The sequence below is a fragment of the Thermobia domestica genome, chromosome 18, assembly GCF_964235325.1.
Source record: "Thermobia domestica chromosome 18, izTheDome1.hap1.1, whole genome shotgun sequence".
In the NCBI taxonomy this organism is placed as follows: domain Eukaryota; kingdom Metazoa; phylum Arthropoda; class Insecta; order Zygentoma; family Lepismatidae; genus Thermobia; species Thermobia domestica.
In genome coordinates, this window is record NC_137471.1 from 60853883 (window position 1) to 60872710 (window position 18828).

Below are 18828 nucleotides of genomic sequence, written 5' to 3' on the forward strand. Positions count from 1 at the left end.
TAATTATATCAGTTTCATTTTTGTTAGGGAGATTAGAGTGGAGATGAGATATATCCTTGGAACGTTTAATTGTATGCAGGAAAATGTTTCTCGCTATCTTGTATCGTTTTCACTCTATAACAATCAACAATAAAACCGGAAGTTCCAGCTTTAGAGGAGAGATTAGGGTAGGTATTGAATACATTCTTGGGACCAGGGGCGTAAATAAGGGTCCCGCAGACCTCGTATTGCGGGAGGGGCCCAAGCCATCAAAGAGCCTCCAAATCGTAAAGTAGGACGTAGAGAAGGGGCCCCACTCCACGCTGTCTGCGGGGAGGCCCCCAAGCCTTTAGTTACGCCTAAGCTTGGGACGATTAATTGATTACAGAAAACCGCTTCTCGTTCTCGCTAATTATTACGTTTTTAATTCCATAGGATCAACCAGAAACCGGAAGTGTTTTTGCCATTTTAAGTGTGAATAGGTGGTTAAAATATAGGATGACAATCATTTAAAAAAGACTAAATCGATTCCAAAAAAAACCGCTTCTCACTATCTCTTATTAGGGCCGCAAGCTGTAGTCGATTTTTATCACTTCCCGTTTTACTACAAAGTTAAGGAACAGAAATAAAATGTATTCATTGGATGCTTAATCGATTGCGGGAAATCGATTCTCTCTCTTTTTACTCTATAGTGGTCAACGTACAAAACGAAAACGGCTTATTTATTTACCACTTTTGGTTCGAATATCGCCTCCGGAAACGAACTTGGTTCCTAACTGGTTACCCTCTATATTCTGACCAAATTTGAAGTTGGTCCATCAACTAGCTTCAGATTTCGTGACTCACAAACGGACGGACGGGAGTTTTGATAAACTCCTTAATCCTTTCAGACCTAACGGTAACATTTGTGTACATCATATTTTAAGATTAAAATAATTACTCTGGAGGATTCGAAATGTCTGGGTTTTCGTGTCAGTATTCTTTGAGCTTGTCCAAATCACTTTCCGCTATTTCTCTGGTGCTTTCATCTGTTGTCAGGAAGCAACGCACATTTCTTTTAGAGTACTTGCAGGGGGCTATCACGATGGACAAAACTCAGGCATGTAGGCTGTTTTATTCTTGGCGAAACAAACTATTTGCAACAAATTCTTCTTCTGTTTTAGTGATGTGTTTTGAGTTTCTAAACTATGTAGATCACTATGATATTTTGGATTAATGCCATTTTGTATTCTACATACGTACTTCAACCCTAGTGCACGCAAAATGTTTCATCCATAATTCTCTAAATATGACACCCGCAAAGAACGTATTTCATTTGTTAAGTCAAAAAGAATAATAAGACAAAATAAAAATAAAATTGGAGAGTAAACAAAAAATCAAGACTGAGAGGGTTAAAAAAAGGTGAGATTCACCCAAGTCGTCTTAAAGTGTATGCCTGGGATAATACATTTTATTACCTATTTCTAAAAAAAAATTGAATAATATAGGTAGTAAAGTTTATAAAGTCCCATGACAAGTACACAGAAAATTGATAAGTACCGTACATTTGTTTCTTTAACATTACAGTGTAGAAACTCAATATTTTACAGTGATATACTCAATGTTGCAATGTTGCAGTTTTTATTTACGGAAGTTTGACTTAGTTTATACTTTCTTTGTGCATATACTATGTTAGAAAGAAAATTGATTTTGAGCAACTACTTTAAAACGTCAAATTTTCTTTTAAAATCTTTCTACTTACATCCACAGGTATTCTATTTTAACACAGATATTTAAGCAAAATGTCCAAAGAATGGTCTGTTCAAAAACTGCATCACTTTTCTCCCGGAAAAGTACTATTAAATAATTTGGAGATTTAACCGTAATCTATTGGGGAATGGTATCCTTGTGGAACTTTACAAATTTGCTTGTAGCCACAAAATTTTTGGATCGTTTTGAAAGACCTCTTTGGAAACGGTATATACGGAGTGTTTCAAAACAACATCAACAACGTTTCGGAGGTGATTCCTGACACTAAGATAAGACAAAAAGTATAGACCAATCTGGAATGAAATGAAATGAAATCTTTAAGTTTTACTTCCCACGGTTATGGCGGTTAGGCTAAAGGAGACGGTGATTATGAGAGATGAGTGAAATGGTGGAATGAAGAAAGTGGGAGGAAACGGGAGAACCCCGAGAAAACCCACGAGCACGGTGTTTGTCCACCACAAAGTTCACTTGGCGGGAGCTAGACCAATCTGGGTGCACAAATGCTTTCTTTCGGAGTTATAGGCTGCCGAAAACATGAAAAATGAACTTTAAAGGTCCATAGCTCCAAAACTATGGGACTTAGTGTAGTCGGGTCAAGACTTCACTTAGGAACTAATATGAGCGCTATCCAAAAATCCATGTTTCAGAAACCTAAGGTACTTACGCAACATTTTTTATAGAAGGAGTTTGCCTACGGGCACTCAATTTGAAGCACTCGCCAATACCTCCTGTTACATTCCTTCAATGGAATCATCTTCCATCTATATCATTTTCTGCCATACAAGTGGAAGGCGTCGTAGCTACAACACTTCAATCTTAGGCGATGAATCGCAAGGATCGCCAAATGGCACGCATGATGGCTTCTCTTGTGTCATGATGGTTCCCGCGAAGTGGTTTCCCCATTTTAGCGAAGACGTCGTCACGAAGATCCTGAAAGGATTGTTGTGCACTGCACATACGTGCGTCTTCAGTGGCGCTTCTACTTTTCTCCACTACGACACTCCTACGTTTGACTGAACCGTACACATTCGTTACCACTCACCACATCATCAGCTACGGAAATCTAGTAGCGCTGGAATACAACCCTCTGACTTAAGACCAATCTTCCCACTACTCTTTTATCTCGAACCTATACATGTTAATGTCATTGATACTGGTGGTGTTTTCTGTATTTTACAAGTAGCAAGTGTGACAGAATTGTGAAAATGATGAAAACTGAAGTGCGTGCCTTGATCAAATACTTCCATATAAAATGACTAGCACTGACGAAAATGCATGTTTATATGGTTAGTGTGTAGGATGATAAGTACTACTAAATGGATGGTTCCCTACTTACTAAGTGATAAAAAATATTCACGGGAAGAAGTTGAAAAATGATGAGGCTTTTAGATAAGCTAGAACAATGAGTTACTGCCTAACCACAATCTTTTCTTTTTTTACAAGGTGTAACAGCTCCAGAACATAGATAGAGGAAATACATTTTTGTAAGGGTGACTTTGAGGGGGGAAACATCCTTCTACAATGTATTTCAGGGACAATAACTGTTGGGCACTCCGCAAATAATTAATTAGTATTAGAATATGATTTGGACAATTTTTAAAAAACATTCTTACAAGTAAGGGACCATATGGTTGTCGCGCAAATCCAATGAAGACATACACCATCGGATTGAGCATGAAAAGATATGGAGAACACGGAAATTTAAGGTGCTAAGGGCCATAGGGAGAGAAGCGAGGAAAGAGGAAACATTGAATGTCGGCAAAATTAAAGAAAGTTAGGAATGACGGGAAAAGATAATTATGCAAACAGGGAAAGAAAGTCAACCAAAAGAAAGCAACAAAACATAACAAGAGCATCAAGGACGAACAAAAATCATAATCAGAGTTGACATCCGGACCGCAGTGTTGCCAGCGCTGCATAACATTGATATGGAAGATATAGCACAGTATAGCAATTCATGCAAAAGGAAAAATATTAGTAACACAAAAGACAATTGAAAAGACTCTGTACAGTGCGTAAAATGGTTTAACTTAGTCATGAGTGAATATTACACCCGCGTTATGTTATTAAAAGACTGTGGGACGTAAAACTCAAAGATTCATTCATTCATTCATTCATTTAATGTTATTATTCTTACAAGTTATCACTTTCATATTTACAAGTCTTTTCTGCCGTTTGTTTACACTCGTTGGAAACATCTGAAGTACAGGTACATTTTGATCACTTTTGGATAGAGTCTATTAACCGCTGTTAGGAGACATTCTAGATATTTTTTGTTCACTAACAGACCATCTCAGGACATTCTGTACATTTTAAACAATGACCAAAATTCATTTGTAAAAACTGTCCATATGTAGATTTAGCTTCTTCAGTGTTTTATTTGTATACCTGGTACTTTTATTTTATTAATTACAAAGGTACAAGGGAACAGCAGGCGTTTAGCGTTTCGAGTAGAACTCCGTTCTCTCACTTATAGCCGTGTACACCAACGAAGTTCAACTGCTGGACGAGGGTCATAACCAAGCTCGGTGAAAATGTTTGTTGCACCAACAACGTTCAAGGTTAAGTCTCGGTCAAATGGTGCATAAAATTGGTTTTAGCTTGAACGGCCGAATTTGGAGGTTTAAACTCCGTTGATCCAAGTCAGTCTGTTTACATTCAATAATCTCTGTATTTTTTACACTAATGAAATTACAATACATTTTTTATGTTCGGAAAAATGTTTTGCTCGTAGTTGCATTATTTTTTCCTTCACAATTACGATCACTGAAATTAGACTACTCACAACTCTATGCACACAATCTCGAAAGTCGAAAAGACAGGCATGCGGTTTCCTTTCTTCATTTGTTACTTTGTTAAACGAAGATTAGAGACAAAAGATGACAACCAATCAGAGTTGATTTATAGACTGACCGAAGTTTACTTAAACTAGATGTACTGAACTTCGACTTTCAATGGTGCAATTAAAATGCTGGAACCACGTTTAAACTTGAAAGTTTAACTTTGAACGCGTTTGAGTGAACGTTCGTTTAAACTTCGTTGGTACACACGGATGTTAATGATTTTCTTTTCAAAGCATTAATGTTTACAGGTTTAACAAATCACGCCTTTTCTTTTAAAGTTGTTATTACTAAAAGTAAATGTGGGCATTTTTATACTGGCTACCTTGACCAAGTTCATTTCTGTACTGAGAATGGTATAAATTTCAGAATGAAATATTAATATTAATAATGAGTAAAGCAGAGTAAATATTAAGTCAGCAGCAAAACTATATGAGGCGTGGACCTACTGAATTAACATGAAATCCGAACCACATGAGCTTCCTCCAGGAATCTAACCCGGGTCTCCCACACCAGAAGCGTGTTCGTTAACCGCTTAGTCACGAATGAGCTCCAATATTAATAATTAGTATATGGTATAGTACAATAATGATTACTTAAATAATTGAACTTAAGAGTCTTCATCGCTGCAAAATTAAAATACAGCTAATTTTACAGTAATTATGTCATATCTTCAAATAGATAAAAGATAATTGGAATATGGAACAAGAGCGCCCTAGACAATATAATTTTGCGTGAGGAACCGTTATCACAAGTCATCTAGTGGCTTTCCGTTTTCAGCTGTTTAGAAACGCGAAAATAAATGCCTATATTCAAAATGGCTCGAAATCGAAAGCAGATAAGTGAGTCGTGATAACGGTTTCTCATGTAAAATAATATTGTCTAGGGCGCTCTTGTTCCACATTTCGATTATCTTTTACTATTTGAAGATATCACATAATTACTGTAAAATTAGCGGTATTTTAATTTCGCCGGGATGAAGACTCTTAAGGGGAAAATACTGAAGTGACCGTGCTGTGTTTGACATAACTTCCTGGTTTCACCTTTATTATATCTGACCACATGTACACATTGTAGAGATCCAAGATACGTATCTATTTGTATTTATGTTTGTTCTTTTTTTAAAACAAAATTATACTATTTCATCCATCTTGTAAAAGAAACAAAAATTATATCCATGTATGCTTTTCCATTTAATTTATTTTTTGTATTATTCGTACAATATAACACCGAATCCAAAAATGTATTTTGTATGTACACCAAATATCTGTATATTCCATTTACTATGCATGTTTTTTCTTTTTATCGCTCCATTAGTATTCGTAGCTAACAGTTTAAATACCGAATGAGGTCATGCTATCTCTTGTAGTATAATGCATAAATCTTCAGACTGCATGTATTTTCATTTTATATTTATCTTGAAATACACTATAAGTTTCTAAAAAAAAAAATTCACAGTAAAACATTGGCCCTATATGTCTATTAAATCTTGCATATAACAGAGACAAGGAATAAATAAAATAACAAATGAAGATACAATATTATTAACGTTCAAGGAAAAAGACAAATGTCGAAAGATGAAACCAATGTAGATAAATCTCACCGAACTGAAGAACATTAAATCGGTTAGTGTAAACCGTTGTGCGTAGTTTCCGACAAAATCATCATTAAAAAAAAAAAAAAATTGTAAACCTCAAAACTGAAGCTGTGCTACATTCACACAACTTACCATGATGAAACCGCTACTGAAATGCTATACTTTCTTCAAGCCAGGCGCGCACGCAAAAATTTTTGTTCGGAGAGGTTCAAACTTTGTGGGTCTATTCTAATACTACATGCCAGTACGTCTATGTAGTATTGACCAGCAGACCCGTAGCCAGCCCAAAAATGTAAGGGGGGCTCGGCTGAAGTTAGGGGTGCCCAATCCGACCATATTGTAGTTCATCACCATATTATAGTTCATTTGGAAGCCTACCGTGAAAATTTTAGAGGGGGAGCAGCAAAAATTTAGCCCCTCCCTAGACCCCCCCGTGGATACGGGCCTGTAACCAGGTTATTCTGCATCCGGAGAGACGATAAGTAATTGTAAAATACTTCCACCTGCATTTTCAAAAAAAAAATAAATAAATAAAATAAAATAAAATAAAATAAAATAAAATAAAATAAAATAAAATAAAATAAAATACTGACAGAACTACATTATTTTTAGAAGAGAAAAAGAGCTCAAATGGAGCATAAGCTGAAATGTTCATGCTGCATCAATCATTTCCCTGTTAAACAGGTACAATTTTATTGAGAAAATGTACAAATGTATGATGAGTTAGAAAGTTTTGGGGAGTTCGGAGCCGGTAGACCCCCCCCCCCAGTGAATGCGATCCTGCTTCAAACCATTTTATTAACAAGACAACAGTACATAATATGTTTAATGAGATATAGCCCATAAAACTATGATTAGCACTAGAAGTTTATTATTATTATTATTATTATTATTATTATTATTATTATTATTATTATGTTTATTTATAATATTGTGCCAAGATGACGCGTACATTGATATACAGATGACATTAAATTGAACAAAACAAAACACAGTTGATGGCAAATTTCCATGCCTAGTTTCCAAGAGATATCACAAAAACTAAATTCTTTGGTACTAGACACTTAATAATAATAATTGATACTTTTCTCTTCAGCTTGGAATTTTGTTTTTCACTGTGTGTTTGAAACCAATTCATTGTTAAGTACTAGGTTGTAAACAAAATAGTTACCGTAAACATATATCAAATTTAGGGCTATATTTAACTTTTAAGACATCACAGTATTGATAATACTATCCGGAAATGTAAAGCATAGAGTTACCAGCACAACTAAATTATTACAATATCGATTATGGAGATTACTGTAGTGTTTCAGGATAACATCCATTGGATAACTTTCAATTGAAATTTATATCTGTAATAGTTTCATCAAATTTCATTTAAAAATACTACGAGGGTCACTACGAAAGTTTTGAGATGTGAAATAACTTACATACTTAAAATCAATTTAACACTTACATTTTCTCAAAGTATTCACCATTACACTGTACACACTTTTGCATCCTCGAAAACCACTTTTGGAAGCAGTGTTGCCAGCCTTTCTCTTCAAGTGTTGAAAGTTCATTCTCGTAAGCCACTACAGTTTCTTCAGGGCTGCAAAAATCTCTTCCCACGCATGCGATCTTTGATCCTGAGGAACAGAGAAAAATCACACGGGGCCAGGTTAGGGCTTTACGGCAGATGAGTCATAAGTTTGACCTCCGTAGATTCTAAAAACTGAATTGTGGTGTTGCCCGTGTGTGCGGACGCGTTGTCATGATGAAGCAGGATCCCACGCAATCCAGTTCTTGGATGCCGTTCCCGAAGCTTCTGGAACACTTTTGTTAGGCAAACAGTGGTGTACCACTGAGCACTAACAGTCCTTTGTTCTTCAAGTGGAACAGTTGCAACATGGCCAGACTTGGAGAAGAAAGCTGCGACCATATTCTTCCCCACACTTCGCGGTCGCTTCACTTTCGTGGGTGGATTTTCGTCTGGAAAGATCCAAACTGTAGACTGGCGTTTATTTTCAGGGTCAAATTGATAGGTCCAAGTCTCATCACCAGTAACAATGTCACAGGCGCGTCGAGGATTGCCTCCATCAAATCTTGCAAGCATTTCTTCACACCATTCTACACGCATGCGCTTCTGCTGTTCAGTCAAAGTATGAGGCACCCAACTAGATGAAACCTTCCTGAGCCGAAGATGATCATGAAGAATTTTTGTTACTGCTGGCGATCCGATGTTCACTGTAGATTCAATATCCTTGAAAGTTGTTCGAGGATTTTCTCGAATCATTTGTTCCCCAGCGGCAATGTTTTCATCTGACACGGCTGCTGCCGGACGTCCAGCTCTCTCTTCATCTTTAAGCGATGTCCGGCCTCTTCTGAATTCACCAAACCACCGAAAACTTGTAACACGGGAAGGAGCAAGGTCCCCAAATACCTCCTGCAAACGGTCAAGGCTTTATGTCTCGTTCAAACCACTTTTGAAATCGTAAAGGATCATTGCCCGAAAATGTTCCCTTTCGAGCTCCATTCTAGACAGCCGAATACTGCTCACATCAACAAACAAGTGAAGGCGATACGGCCACGCCGATAAGCGAGGCGGGTTGAAACTTGCTTCGCTTCTTCGCTCTGGGCACCACTACCGAACGCAATTGTTGGAATTCAAATACTGTGCCACAACAATGCGTATCTCAAAACTTTCGTAGTGACTCTCGTATTTTTTGTGTTATATGTTATTATCATTCTCATAAATTTAAAATTCTTAAAGTATAGCGTAAGTAGATGACTCCAGATTAGAGTCACATTAAAATATTATCTTGTATCTACATTGGTGTAAATTAGTGAATAAGGTTGCCCAAGTTCAATATTATTATTATGTAAGCAAGTTCCATTAACCAAACAATATCACGAAATGAAATCTGGCAGTTATGTCCACCTGTATTTTCTAAACCTAGATGGCATTGAAGCTGAAACAGTTATCTATAATCCCAAAAGAAGACACTTGCAATTTTCCTAAACATCTAGCCGGACCATTTTTAAGTCATTTAAAAAAAAAAGACTGTCTTCTAACCCAAGGTGAAGGATGCCCTTCATTTACTGAACAGGTCACATAAGATGCCAGGGTAACATGGAGCTTAGGATATATTCTTTTTAGACTTTGGCAAATACCGCAGGTACATGGGCGCCGATCCTCCGGGGGGGCCAGAAGCCCCTAAAGCCCCCTTATTGTATTAAAGAATTTACAATATTTGTCATAATAAGCAATTTGTTTTAAAATCCTCATATATGCCTTCTGCATCTGATTGCCCCCCCCCCCCAAAAAAAATACAGAGAAATTGGTGCCCTTGCGCAGGTAATGTATAAGCACCACATACATGTTTGTCTTATTACTTTCACCATCGAAATTCCAAGGTAAATATTTCCATGCAACACAACGCCAACGAAATTTTTATTTATTTACAGTTCTCGTCAAGAAAAAAATTTCTAGAATAAAATCATCACATATCATCACTAACGTATATTACTTTTCTACCTAGATTTGTTTTCAGACCCATTGATTCATATGGAGTATTATTTCTCTGTTTTCTTTCAAACTGAAAGGAATGAATTGATAAATTTTCTTTATTTCTTATTCAAATCAGGGGCGAACCTAAAGAATGTGTACGGGGGATGTAACATCCCCCACTAAACATTCATTCTGGAAATTCGGGTTTCTGAGGTGTTTCACATTGAAACTTTGGTGAATGGAAACAAACACTGCTTTCTTACGTTTAATCAGAAAAAGTTTATATTAATCAAGAATAATTAAAGTTTTCGTTTAGATATAGAAGTGCCATTCACCAAATTTATTGCCAATTCAGCAAATGCATATTTTATTTTATGAACTGGTTCGTTTCGGTAATATACACTGTGAAACAGTTCGTCAAATTCACATGTTTCTCAGGATCTATTAGGAACATTTAAGATTACTTCTGTATTATTGAAACAGAGGAGCATAACATAAACTATATTGGATAGTTAAACCAGAATCAGAAAATTTTGTTTGCGTTCCTCAAATGTTTATGTAGAATATTTTTCTAGCATAGCAATCAAAATTAAGTCTGCGAAATCGCTACTGTAAAGTCAATTCAGCAAACGAATTAATGTTGTCTTTTCAAAAGTCCTCACTCTTATAAATTACTTCCCGTTATCGGTAAATTGAGTGTTTGGGACTATTTGTGTATTTAACAGTGTGTGTGCCTTTAGCTGGCAACAGTGTTCAAGTTGCTTAACGCTTTTCTATTGTTTTGGTGAGGGTGAATGTGGAGGCAGCAAGAGCATACAGTTTGGTGGACCATATATCATGGTAGAACATCGTACAATATATCACAAACAGTAAGCCATCGAATTACAATCATTTACAACTAAAGACCTTGTGAACATGTTTATTCTCGTGTATTATTTTTCTGTGCAAATTGTAGTTGTAATCATTAAATACAGTGAATTTATATTTGGTTGCATTCATGTGGTGTACGAATCAAGCCTTACAGTCCACTAGTATGAATATTGTTTTTAACATTGTTATTGTACTTTAGTGAAGTTACAAATATATACATTCATATTGTACATTGGTCCTATCCGGGCCACATGAGTGCAAAGCTTTCTGACAATTGTGAGAATTGTTCTGTGCTGTTATGAAGAGAAATGTGTTTGTGTCGGCCTATATGTGGTGCTATCACGTACGTTGGACAATCAGCACGTTTTCTGTGTAGGCGGACAGCTGTTGTACCAGGACCACGCTTCTGGAGTATATTTCATAGGTAAAAGAAAACAAAAAAACATCATCATCAGGTCAGTAGTTTTTTATTCTTCATATTTCTGCGTAGCATTTAATCATGGCTGAATCACACCAGCGTCTTTTAAGGCAAAGATCTGCATACAGAGGCCAGTTAACCAGAATAAACACATTTGTTCAGGCCTTTGATCCAAATGAAGGCAATATAGAAGAAATACGTGCACGCTTAAAACATCTAAATAACGTCTGGTCAAAGTTGCAGGAGGTGCAAGATACTATTGAAATTGATCAAATCGAACCCGAAGCGGAAGCAGTTAACGCTCGTGCAGAAATTGAAAATGTGTATTTTTCTTTAGAGGCTCAAATGCAAGCACTTGTTTTAAAGCATGGAAATAAAGAATCAGCTGTTAATAATAGCACTAGCAGTAGCGCACAAGTTAAATTACCAGTCATACAGTTGCCTGCATTTGACGGAAACTGTAAACATTGGTTATCATATAAGGACACCTTTACATCTCTTATTCACGAGAATAAAGACATTTCCACAGTACAGAAGTTTCAGTACCTCCGAACTTCTCTTAAGGGCGAAGCGTTAAACCTAATTGAAAATTTACCAATTACCGAAACAAATTATTCAGTAGCATGGCAATTACTCGTTGACAGGTATTCAAATAAAAAGCTAATTGCTTCTTCTTACATTCACGAAATATTACAAATCAAGCCAGTGTATAAAGAAAATGTAAGTGAACTTCGCGCTTTTATAAATACAGCTACTAGCAATATAAATGCGCTACAAGCACTTGAGCCAAACGTAAACCTCACAGACGTAATTTTGACCCAACACTTTGTATCAAAATTAGACGCAACTACTAGAAAGTCATGGGAGCTTCAAAATACGAATTCTAATTTTCCTGCTTTATCAGAATTCTTTTCGTTTCTCGAGAAACGTTGTCAGGTGCTTGAGAACATGAGAACTAGTATTGATGGTGTGAAGCAGAGTAGTAGCGTACAAAACAAGCAAGCAAAAAGTATTGAGTCATCAAAGACTTATTTATCAACATTTTCAAATGCATGTGAATTTTGTAATAGCCAGCATCCCTTATATTCTTGTTCGTCCTTTGTAAATGCGGCACACAGCCAAAAATTGGAGTGCATTCGTAAAAATAAATTATGCATGAATTGTTTGAAAAGTAATCATTTTTTGAAGAATTGTAAATCGAGAGGTTGTAAAAAGTGTTCCAAAAAGCACAATACATTATTGCATGTAGACGTAACAAAGGACAAATCAGTGCGGTTTCCAAGTGTAAGCAATGCCGCGGGCCAAGAGCGTAGTAACAACTCAGATTCCAGTGAAAATTTAGGGCAAGTGTCATATTGTGCATTAAAGGCTAGGCCTAACGCAAGAGTGTTGTTATCTACTGCAATAGTAAAAGTAAGGGATAACAAGGGAAATTTGGTTCTTTGTCGCGCGCTTCTAGACAGTGCTAGTCAGACCAATTTCATAACAGAGAATTTGGTGCAACAATTGAACATCAAACGGTATAGACAGTATACTCCAATTCAAGGTATAAATCAAGCGATATCTAATACAAAGTACTCTGTAGATATTAGTGTCCATTCATGTGTTAACGCATTTTCATTGAATACAAGTTGTTCAGTTCTCCCTCACATTACAAGTAAACTACCGGAAGAAAGAATTAATTATGACGATTGGAACATTCCCAAGGACACTGTTCTAGCAGATCCTACTTTTAATACGCCTGGAGACATAGATATTCTTTTAGGTGCGGAAGTATTCTATATAATTATGAAGTCAGGACACAAAACACGGCCAGGTGATTTTCCAGTGCTTCAGGAGACAGAATTGGGATGGATCGTGGCAGGACGCATTCCTCAAGAACGTGACCCCCATATTCCATTAACAACATGTTTTGTGAAGACAAACATAGATCTACAGCAACAACTTCAAAAATTTTGGGAACTAGAAGAAATTACTGTTACACCTAGATCAAGCGAAGAGCTTGCATGTGAGCGACATTTCGTTCAGAATACAACAAGAGATCATACAGGGCGTTTCATTGTACGATTGCCTTTGCTTGAAGACCGTACAGTTTTAGGCGATTCTTATCAGCAGGCATTGGTTAGATTAAAGCAATTGGAAAGAAGATTCGATCAACATCCGGACTTTGAAGCTAAATATACGGAATTCATGCAAGAATATGAAGATCTTGGTCACATGGTAAGGATAGATGAGAGTAAAAAGGAGGACGTCAGCGTTGCATACTATTTGCCACATCATGCAGTTTTTAAGCCTACAAGCTCTACAACGAAACTCCGTGTGGTGTTTGATGCTTCAGCAAAATCTGACAGCGGAAAAAGCCTCAACGACATTCTCTTAGTTGGTCCTACAATACAGCAAGATTTATTTTCTATCATTTTGCGCTTCAGAACTCATTCGGTAGTATTCACTGCAGATATCGCTAAGATGTATCGCATGATCAATGTTCATCCAGAAGACACGCCATTACAACGTATATTATGGAGAAGATCTAGAAATGAACCGATTCAAGTTTTTGAGTCGAAAACACTGACGTATGGTACGGTATGTGCTTCATTTGTGGCCACAAGATGCCTACAGCAATTAGCAGACGAAGAAGAGCATAATTACCCTGTAGCAGCAGAAATATTACGTCGAGATTTCTATATTGATGATGTTTGTAGTGGCATGAGCGACATACAGCAAGCTTTAGAGGTCCAGAAGCAATTGATAGAGTTACTGGGAAAGGGAGGTTTTATACTTAGGAAATGGAGTTCGAATGATCCAAGGTTATTGGAATCCATCTCGCCAGAGCTTCGAGAAGTGCAGCGTCCAATCCAGTTCCATGAGGGCCAAGGCGTCAAGGCATTAGGATTGTCATGGCATCCAGACAAGGATATATTTCTCGTTGAAAGCAAGACGTCAACAATGAAGGTTCAAGAGTGCACTACTAAACGCCAGGTTGCTTCAATCATTGCCTCTATATTCGATCCATTAGGAATAATTTCACCAGTTGTCATTTCATACAAAATATTTTTGCAAGAATTGTGGCGGCAAAAGGTTCAATGGGACGACAGTATACCAATGGAATTAGCAAAGAAATGGATTAAATTATACAAGCAACTTCCATTAATCAATCAGATAAAATTCGACAGATATGTACTCGTTGAAGGAAACATAGAGGAGATTCAGATCCATGGTTTTTCAGATGCTTCTCAAAGAGCATATGGAGCTTGCATTTATATGCGATCGATCAATCAACAAGGAAAAATATCAGTTAAGTTATTATGTGCTAAATCACGTGTGGCCCCAGTCAAGAAAATCACTCTCCCACGTCTGGAGTTATGCGCAGCAGTTGTTTTGGCAAAGTTAGTTCACAAGATTTTACCAATTTTAAAATTGAACATAAGTAGCGTCCATTTATGGACCGACTCCCAAATCGTGTTGGCATGGCTAGCTTCTCCGTGCAACAAATGGAAACCTTTCGTGGCCAACAGAGTAGCTCAAATTCAAGACTTAACTGACGTTAGCTGTTGGAAACATGTAACTTCTTCAGACAACCCTGGAGATTTGATTTCAAGAGGAATAGATGCAGTTTCCATAAAGGACAATTCATTATGGTGGCACGGTCCACAATGGCTTTCTAGTTTACAATCTAATTGGTCAGTCACAAGTAAGGATTCATTGCTACCAGATCAAGTTCCAGAGAGTAAGGGAACCATAACATTGACAGTCACTTTAGACAATTGGTGCAATAAAACCATAACAAGATTCTCAAAATTGTCAAGGTTAGTTAGGACAACAACATATTGTAGACGTTTTGTTCATAACATCAGACACAAGCAAAACAAGCTAACAGAAGGTCTTTCAGTACAAGAACTCCGCACAGCGCTCCATGTTTGCATCAAATGGACACAAGAAATTGGGTTTCACAGCGAATTGCAGCATCTTCGTAATGGAAACATTGTTCCGTCAAGAAGTAAATTGAACAATTTACATCCATTTTTAGATAGTGAAGGCATGATCCGAGTTGGAGGAAGATTGGAGAATAGTCAGCTTCCATTTGACGCCAAACATCAAATAGTTCTGCCTTCAAACCAACACTTGACAAAACTTATAGTGGAAGCAGAACACTTAAGATTACTTCATGCTGGACCCCAATTATTAATATCATCACTACGCCAGAAATATTGGATCATCAGGTGCAAACAGGTAGTAAAACAAGTGATCCATCATTGCTTCACGTGTTTCAAGTTAAAGGCCAGTGGTTCAAAACAACTTATGGGACAGTTGCCAGCAGCTCGTGTGCAGCAAGCCAGACCATTCCTAAACGTAGGCGTGGACTACGCTGGAGCGTTTTACATAAAATCAGGAGCAGTTAGAAATAGATCTGTACGTAAGGCATACGTTGCGTTATTTGTTTGTTTATCCACCAAGGCAATACATCTGGAATTGGTAACAGATCTTAGTGCGCAGTCATTCATAGCAGCTTTACGCAGATTCATAGCCAGACGAGGAAGATGTCTCAATCTATACAGCGACAATGGCACAAATTTCGTTGGAGCCAACAACGAATTGAAAGAATTGTATCAGCTGTTTTCATCAGATCCTTTTAGTTCTCAAGTTCATGATTTTACATCGACCGAAGGAATTCAGTGGCACTTCATACCACCAAATTCGCCGCATTTTGGAGGACTATGGGAAGCCGGTATAAAATCAATGAAATACCATCTAGTTCGTATTACAAAGGGTGCAGTGTTAACATATGAAGAGTTTGCAACATTACTGACACAGATTGAGGCCTGTCTCAACTCTCGACCACTTACAGTGCTATCAAGTGAACCTAACGACATCAGTGTTCTCACCCCTGGACATTTTTTAATTGGAGAAGCACTTACAGCTTTACCAGAGCCTAACCTCACCGATCTACCACACAACCGCTTATCTCGTTGGCAGAAGATACAACAACTAAAACAACACATTTGGAAGAGATGGTCCCGAGATTATTTACATGGTCTTCAACAACGCTCTAAGACAACTTCACCGCAACACAATCTCAAGGTCGGAGATGTAGTTTTGCTGATTGAAGACAACATTCCTGCATTGCAGTGGAAATTGGGCATCATTGAAAAGGTGTTCCCAGGAAAGGATTTCTTAGTTCGTGTAGTGACGGTTCGTACTACAACTGGAACATATAAACGTTCCATCAACAAACTAGTTGCATTACCATATAACAAGGATTAGAATTGAGATTTGAGTAATCTAAAAATAAGTACAGTTCTTCAAGTTTTGTGTTTGTTTCGTTTTTTATATGTATCATTTTGTTTTATTTGGTCAGACCTTAGCTGACCAACAGGGGGGAGTATGTTTGGGATTATTTGTGTATTTAACAGTGTGTGTGCCTTTAGCTGGCAACAGTGTTCAAGTTGCTTAACGCTTTTCTATTGTTTTGGTGTGGGTGAATGTGGAGGCAGCAAGAGCATACAGTTTGGTGGACCATATATCATGGTAGAACATCGTACAATATATCACAAACAGTAAGCCATCGAATTACAATCATTTACAACTAAAGACCTTGTGAACATGTTTATTCTCGTGTATTATTTTTCTGTGCAAATTGTAGTTGTAATCATTAAATACAGTGAATTTATATTTGGTTGCATTCATGTGGTGTACGAATCAAGCCTTACAGTCCACTAGTATGAATATTGTTTTTAACATTGTTATTGTACTTTAGTGAAGTTACAAATATATACATTCATATTGTACATTGAGGTTTCTGAGAAATCTTACATTGAAAGTCTGGAAAATAGAATTCAAACGATCTGTACCTTTTTACTATTAAACAGAATCAAGTTAGTACTAATCAAATAATAATTGAAGGTAACATTTCAGTACAGCCATATAGAAGTGTTATTGGTCACATTTATTAACAGCAGTGACGTATTTATAATTATGTTTCGGGGGAGGGGCTTTGCTAACTCTTGTCCTGGAAATGTGAAAAATTTGCAAGATATTTCATTTACTTTAATATAGTAAATAACATTTCGGGTTGGGGTCTTAAGCCCAGAAGCTTCCCAAAATACGCTACTGATTAACAGTTTAGCAAATATACATTATATTTTAATAACTGGTTCAATTTGCTTCATTCTGTGAAACAATTCGGCAAATTTATACATTTGTCGAGATTTATTAAAACCGTTTAAAGGTATTTCTGTAATACTGGAACAGAAAACCTAGAATAAACTATATTCGATAGTTACACCCTAGTCAGATAATTTCGTTTGGTTCGTGAAATATATCGGATATACGTGTATCTCTCGTATAGGCTAGCAATCAAAAATAAGATTACGGAATCGTTATTGTAGGGTCAAATTGGCAAACGAACGTTTTCTTATTCACTGTTAAAAATTACTTTCTACAATGATAAATAAACGCTTTTTAATTTGTAGCGTAGAATATGTATATCGTAATATAAAGCTCATTAAAACACCAAAGCTCTTTTGCACCATCATAGACGGAAATATTAAAGTTTAAAAAGTATCCAAACTCTTTGGGTGATGCTGCAATGTCTTATAGCGCGAATGTGAGTTATATCTAATAAAAGGGCGTTCATCAAAATAAAGAATGTTACAAATCACATACGTAAATCAATACGGACAATCCAGATTCCCCTATGACACTAGCTACCGAGAAGGATGTTCTACATACGTAGTATTGATATGTCACGTTCTTCACAAATGGGAACTCCTTAAACAACGCCGTGTCCAGGTAGTTTGAGTTTTTGTTGTTGTTTCAATTTTTCACTCGCGGTATTCAAATATAAAAGACACAGGGTGTTCATTTTTTGTAAATATTTCACATATTTGCAGAAAGTGAATAGTCTTCTGCACGAATAAGGTATTTTACAAATCAAACGTTTAGAACAAATTTAAAATAGAGTTGTCATTCTAGAATTTTTACTCAATCTCGACGTATGTATTATTTACATACAGCATTATTGTTTTTGCATTAGCAACGTCTCCTAGAAATTAATTGCAAATCCTAAGAATAAGGCTTTAAACTTAATTTGTTAAAACAACTTGAAACTTGCAAATAGCATTTCCTAAGCTCTTTATCCGGTATGCCCTTCAAATGTGAATTTTGTTACGCAAAGGCATTGTTTTTTTTCTTTGTAAATATATCTAGATATCAAAATACTTAAAATATTTTCCTTGCAGTAACATTTTTCATTGATTACACTAGTAAACAAGGTTTTTGCCACATGAAAGAAGAATGCTGATCTTTAAGGAACTTTGGCTGCTGAATTCGAATCTGCAATTCCTTTTTCTCTATCACGCACAGTTTTTCCGTGACAGAGGGATTTTCGGGAAATTTCCCCCCAAAATTTCCCTTTCTCTTCATTTTTGTACCTCTAGCTCGGGTACCCTTAGGCATATAAACATACAAATTATATTCTAGGTTAGCTTGATTTATACTTAGTAAACCCTGTAAGTTTCATCTGAGTCGCATCATTCTTCATTGAGAAATAAATATTGCGCCAGATTATTCCTATTGAAAAACTGATCTTTAACTCCAAAAGTATACAACAAAATTCTTAGTTTCCACGCCTTTTAAACGTTATTCAAGATAGTATACAAAAAAATAATATTGACCTACAAAAACAAATATCAATAACTCACAATGGATCAAATGCACAACTGCTTTACAAAGTATGAAAATAAAACATTTGTACTTACAATTAATTCGTCCTTTTGTAGTGCCAGTCACTTTCTCTAACTAAAATCCAGCAGTAGTCGTCCATCATATGAGGATCCCATTTACCTTGATAACGTTGCTCTATTTTTTGAATGTCCTGATGGAA

At 36.6% G+C, this 18828-nt stretch overlaps 2 protein-coding genes across 2 annotated transcripts in view; one reads left to right on the forward strand and one right to left on the reverse strand.

Moving 5' to 3' along the window:
- LOC145675893 (uncharacterized) overlaps positions 1-18828 on the reverse strand; it is a 791086-nt gene that overhangs the window by 684054 nt on the left and 88204 nt on the right. The window lies entirely within an intron of this gene.
- On the forward strand, positions 11292-16208 carry LOC145675107 (uncharacterized). Its single transcript, XM_081745476.1, has 2 exons — positions 11292-11955; positions 12913-16208. Exons 1-2 carry the CDS (start codon positions 11292-11294, stop codon positions 16206-16208), a joined length of 3960 nt encoding a protein of 1319 aa, XP_081601602.1.

Excerpts from the sequence above, each read along its gene's own strand:
- LOC145675107 (XM_081745476.1), top strand. The coding sequence starts at position 11,292 with ATGCAAGCACTTGTTTTAAAGCATGGAAATAAAGAATCAGCTGTTAAT. Across the intron at positions 11,956-12,912 it reads ACAAAACAAGCAAGCAAAAA|AAGAAATTACTGTTACACCT; the intron begins GTATTGAGTCAT and ends TTTGGGAACTAG.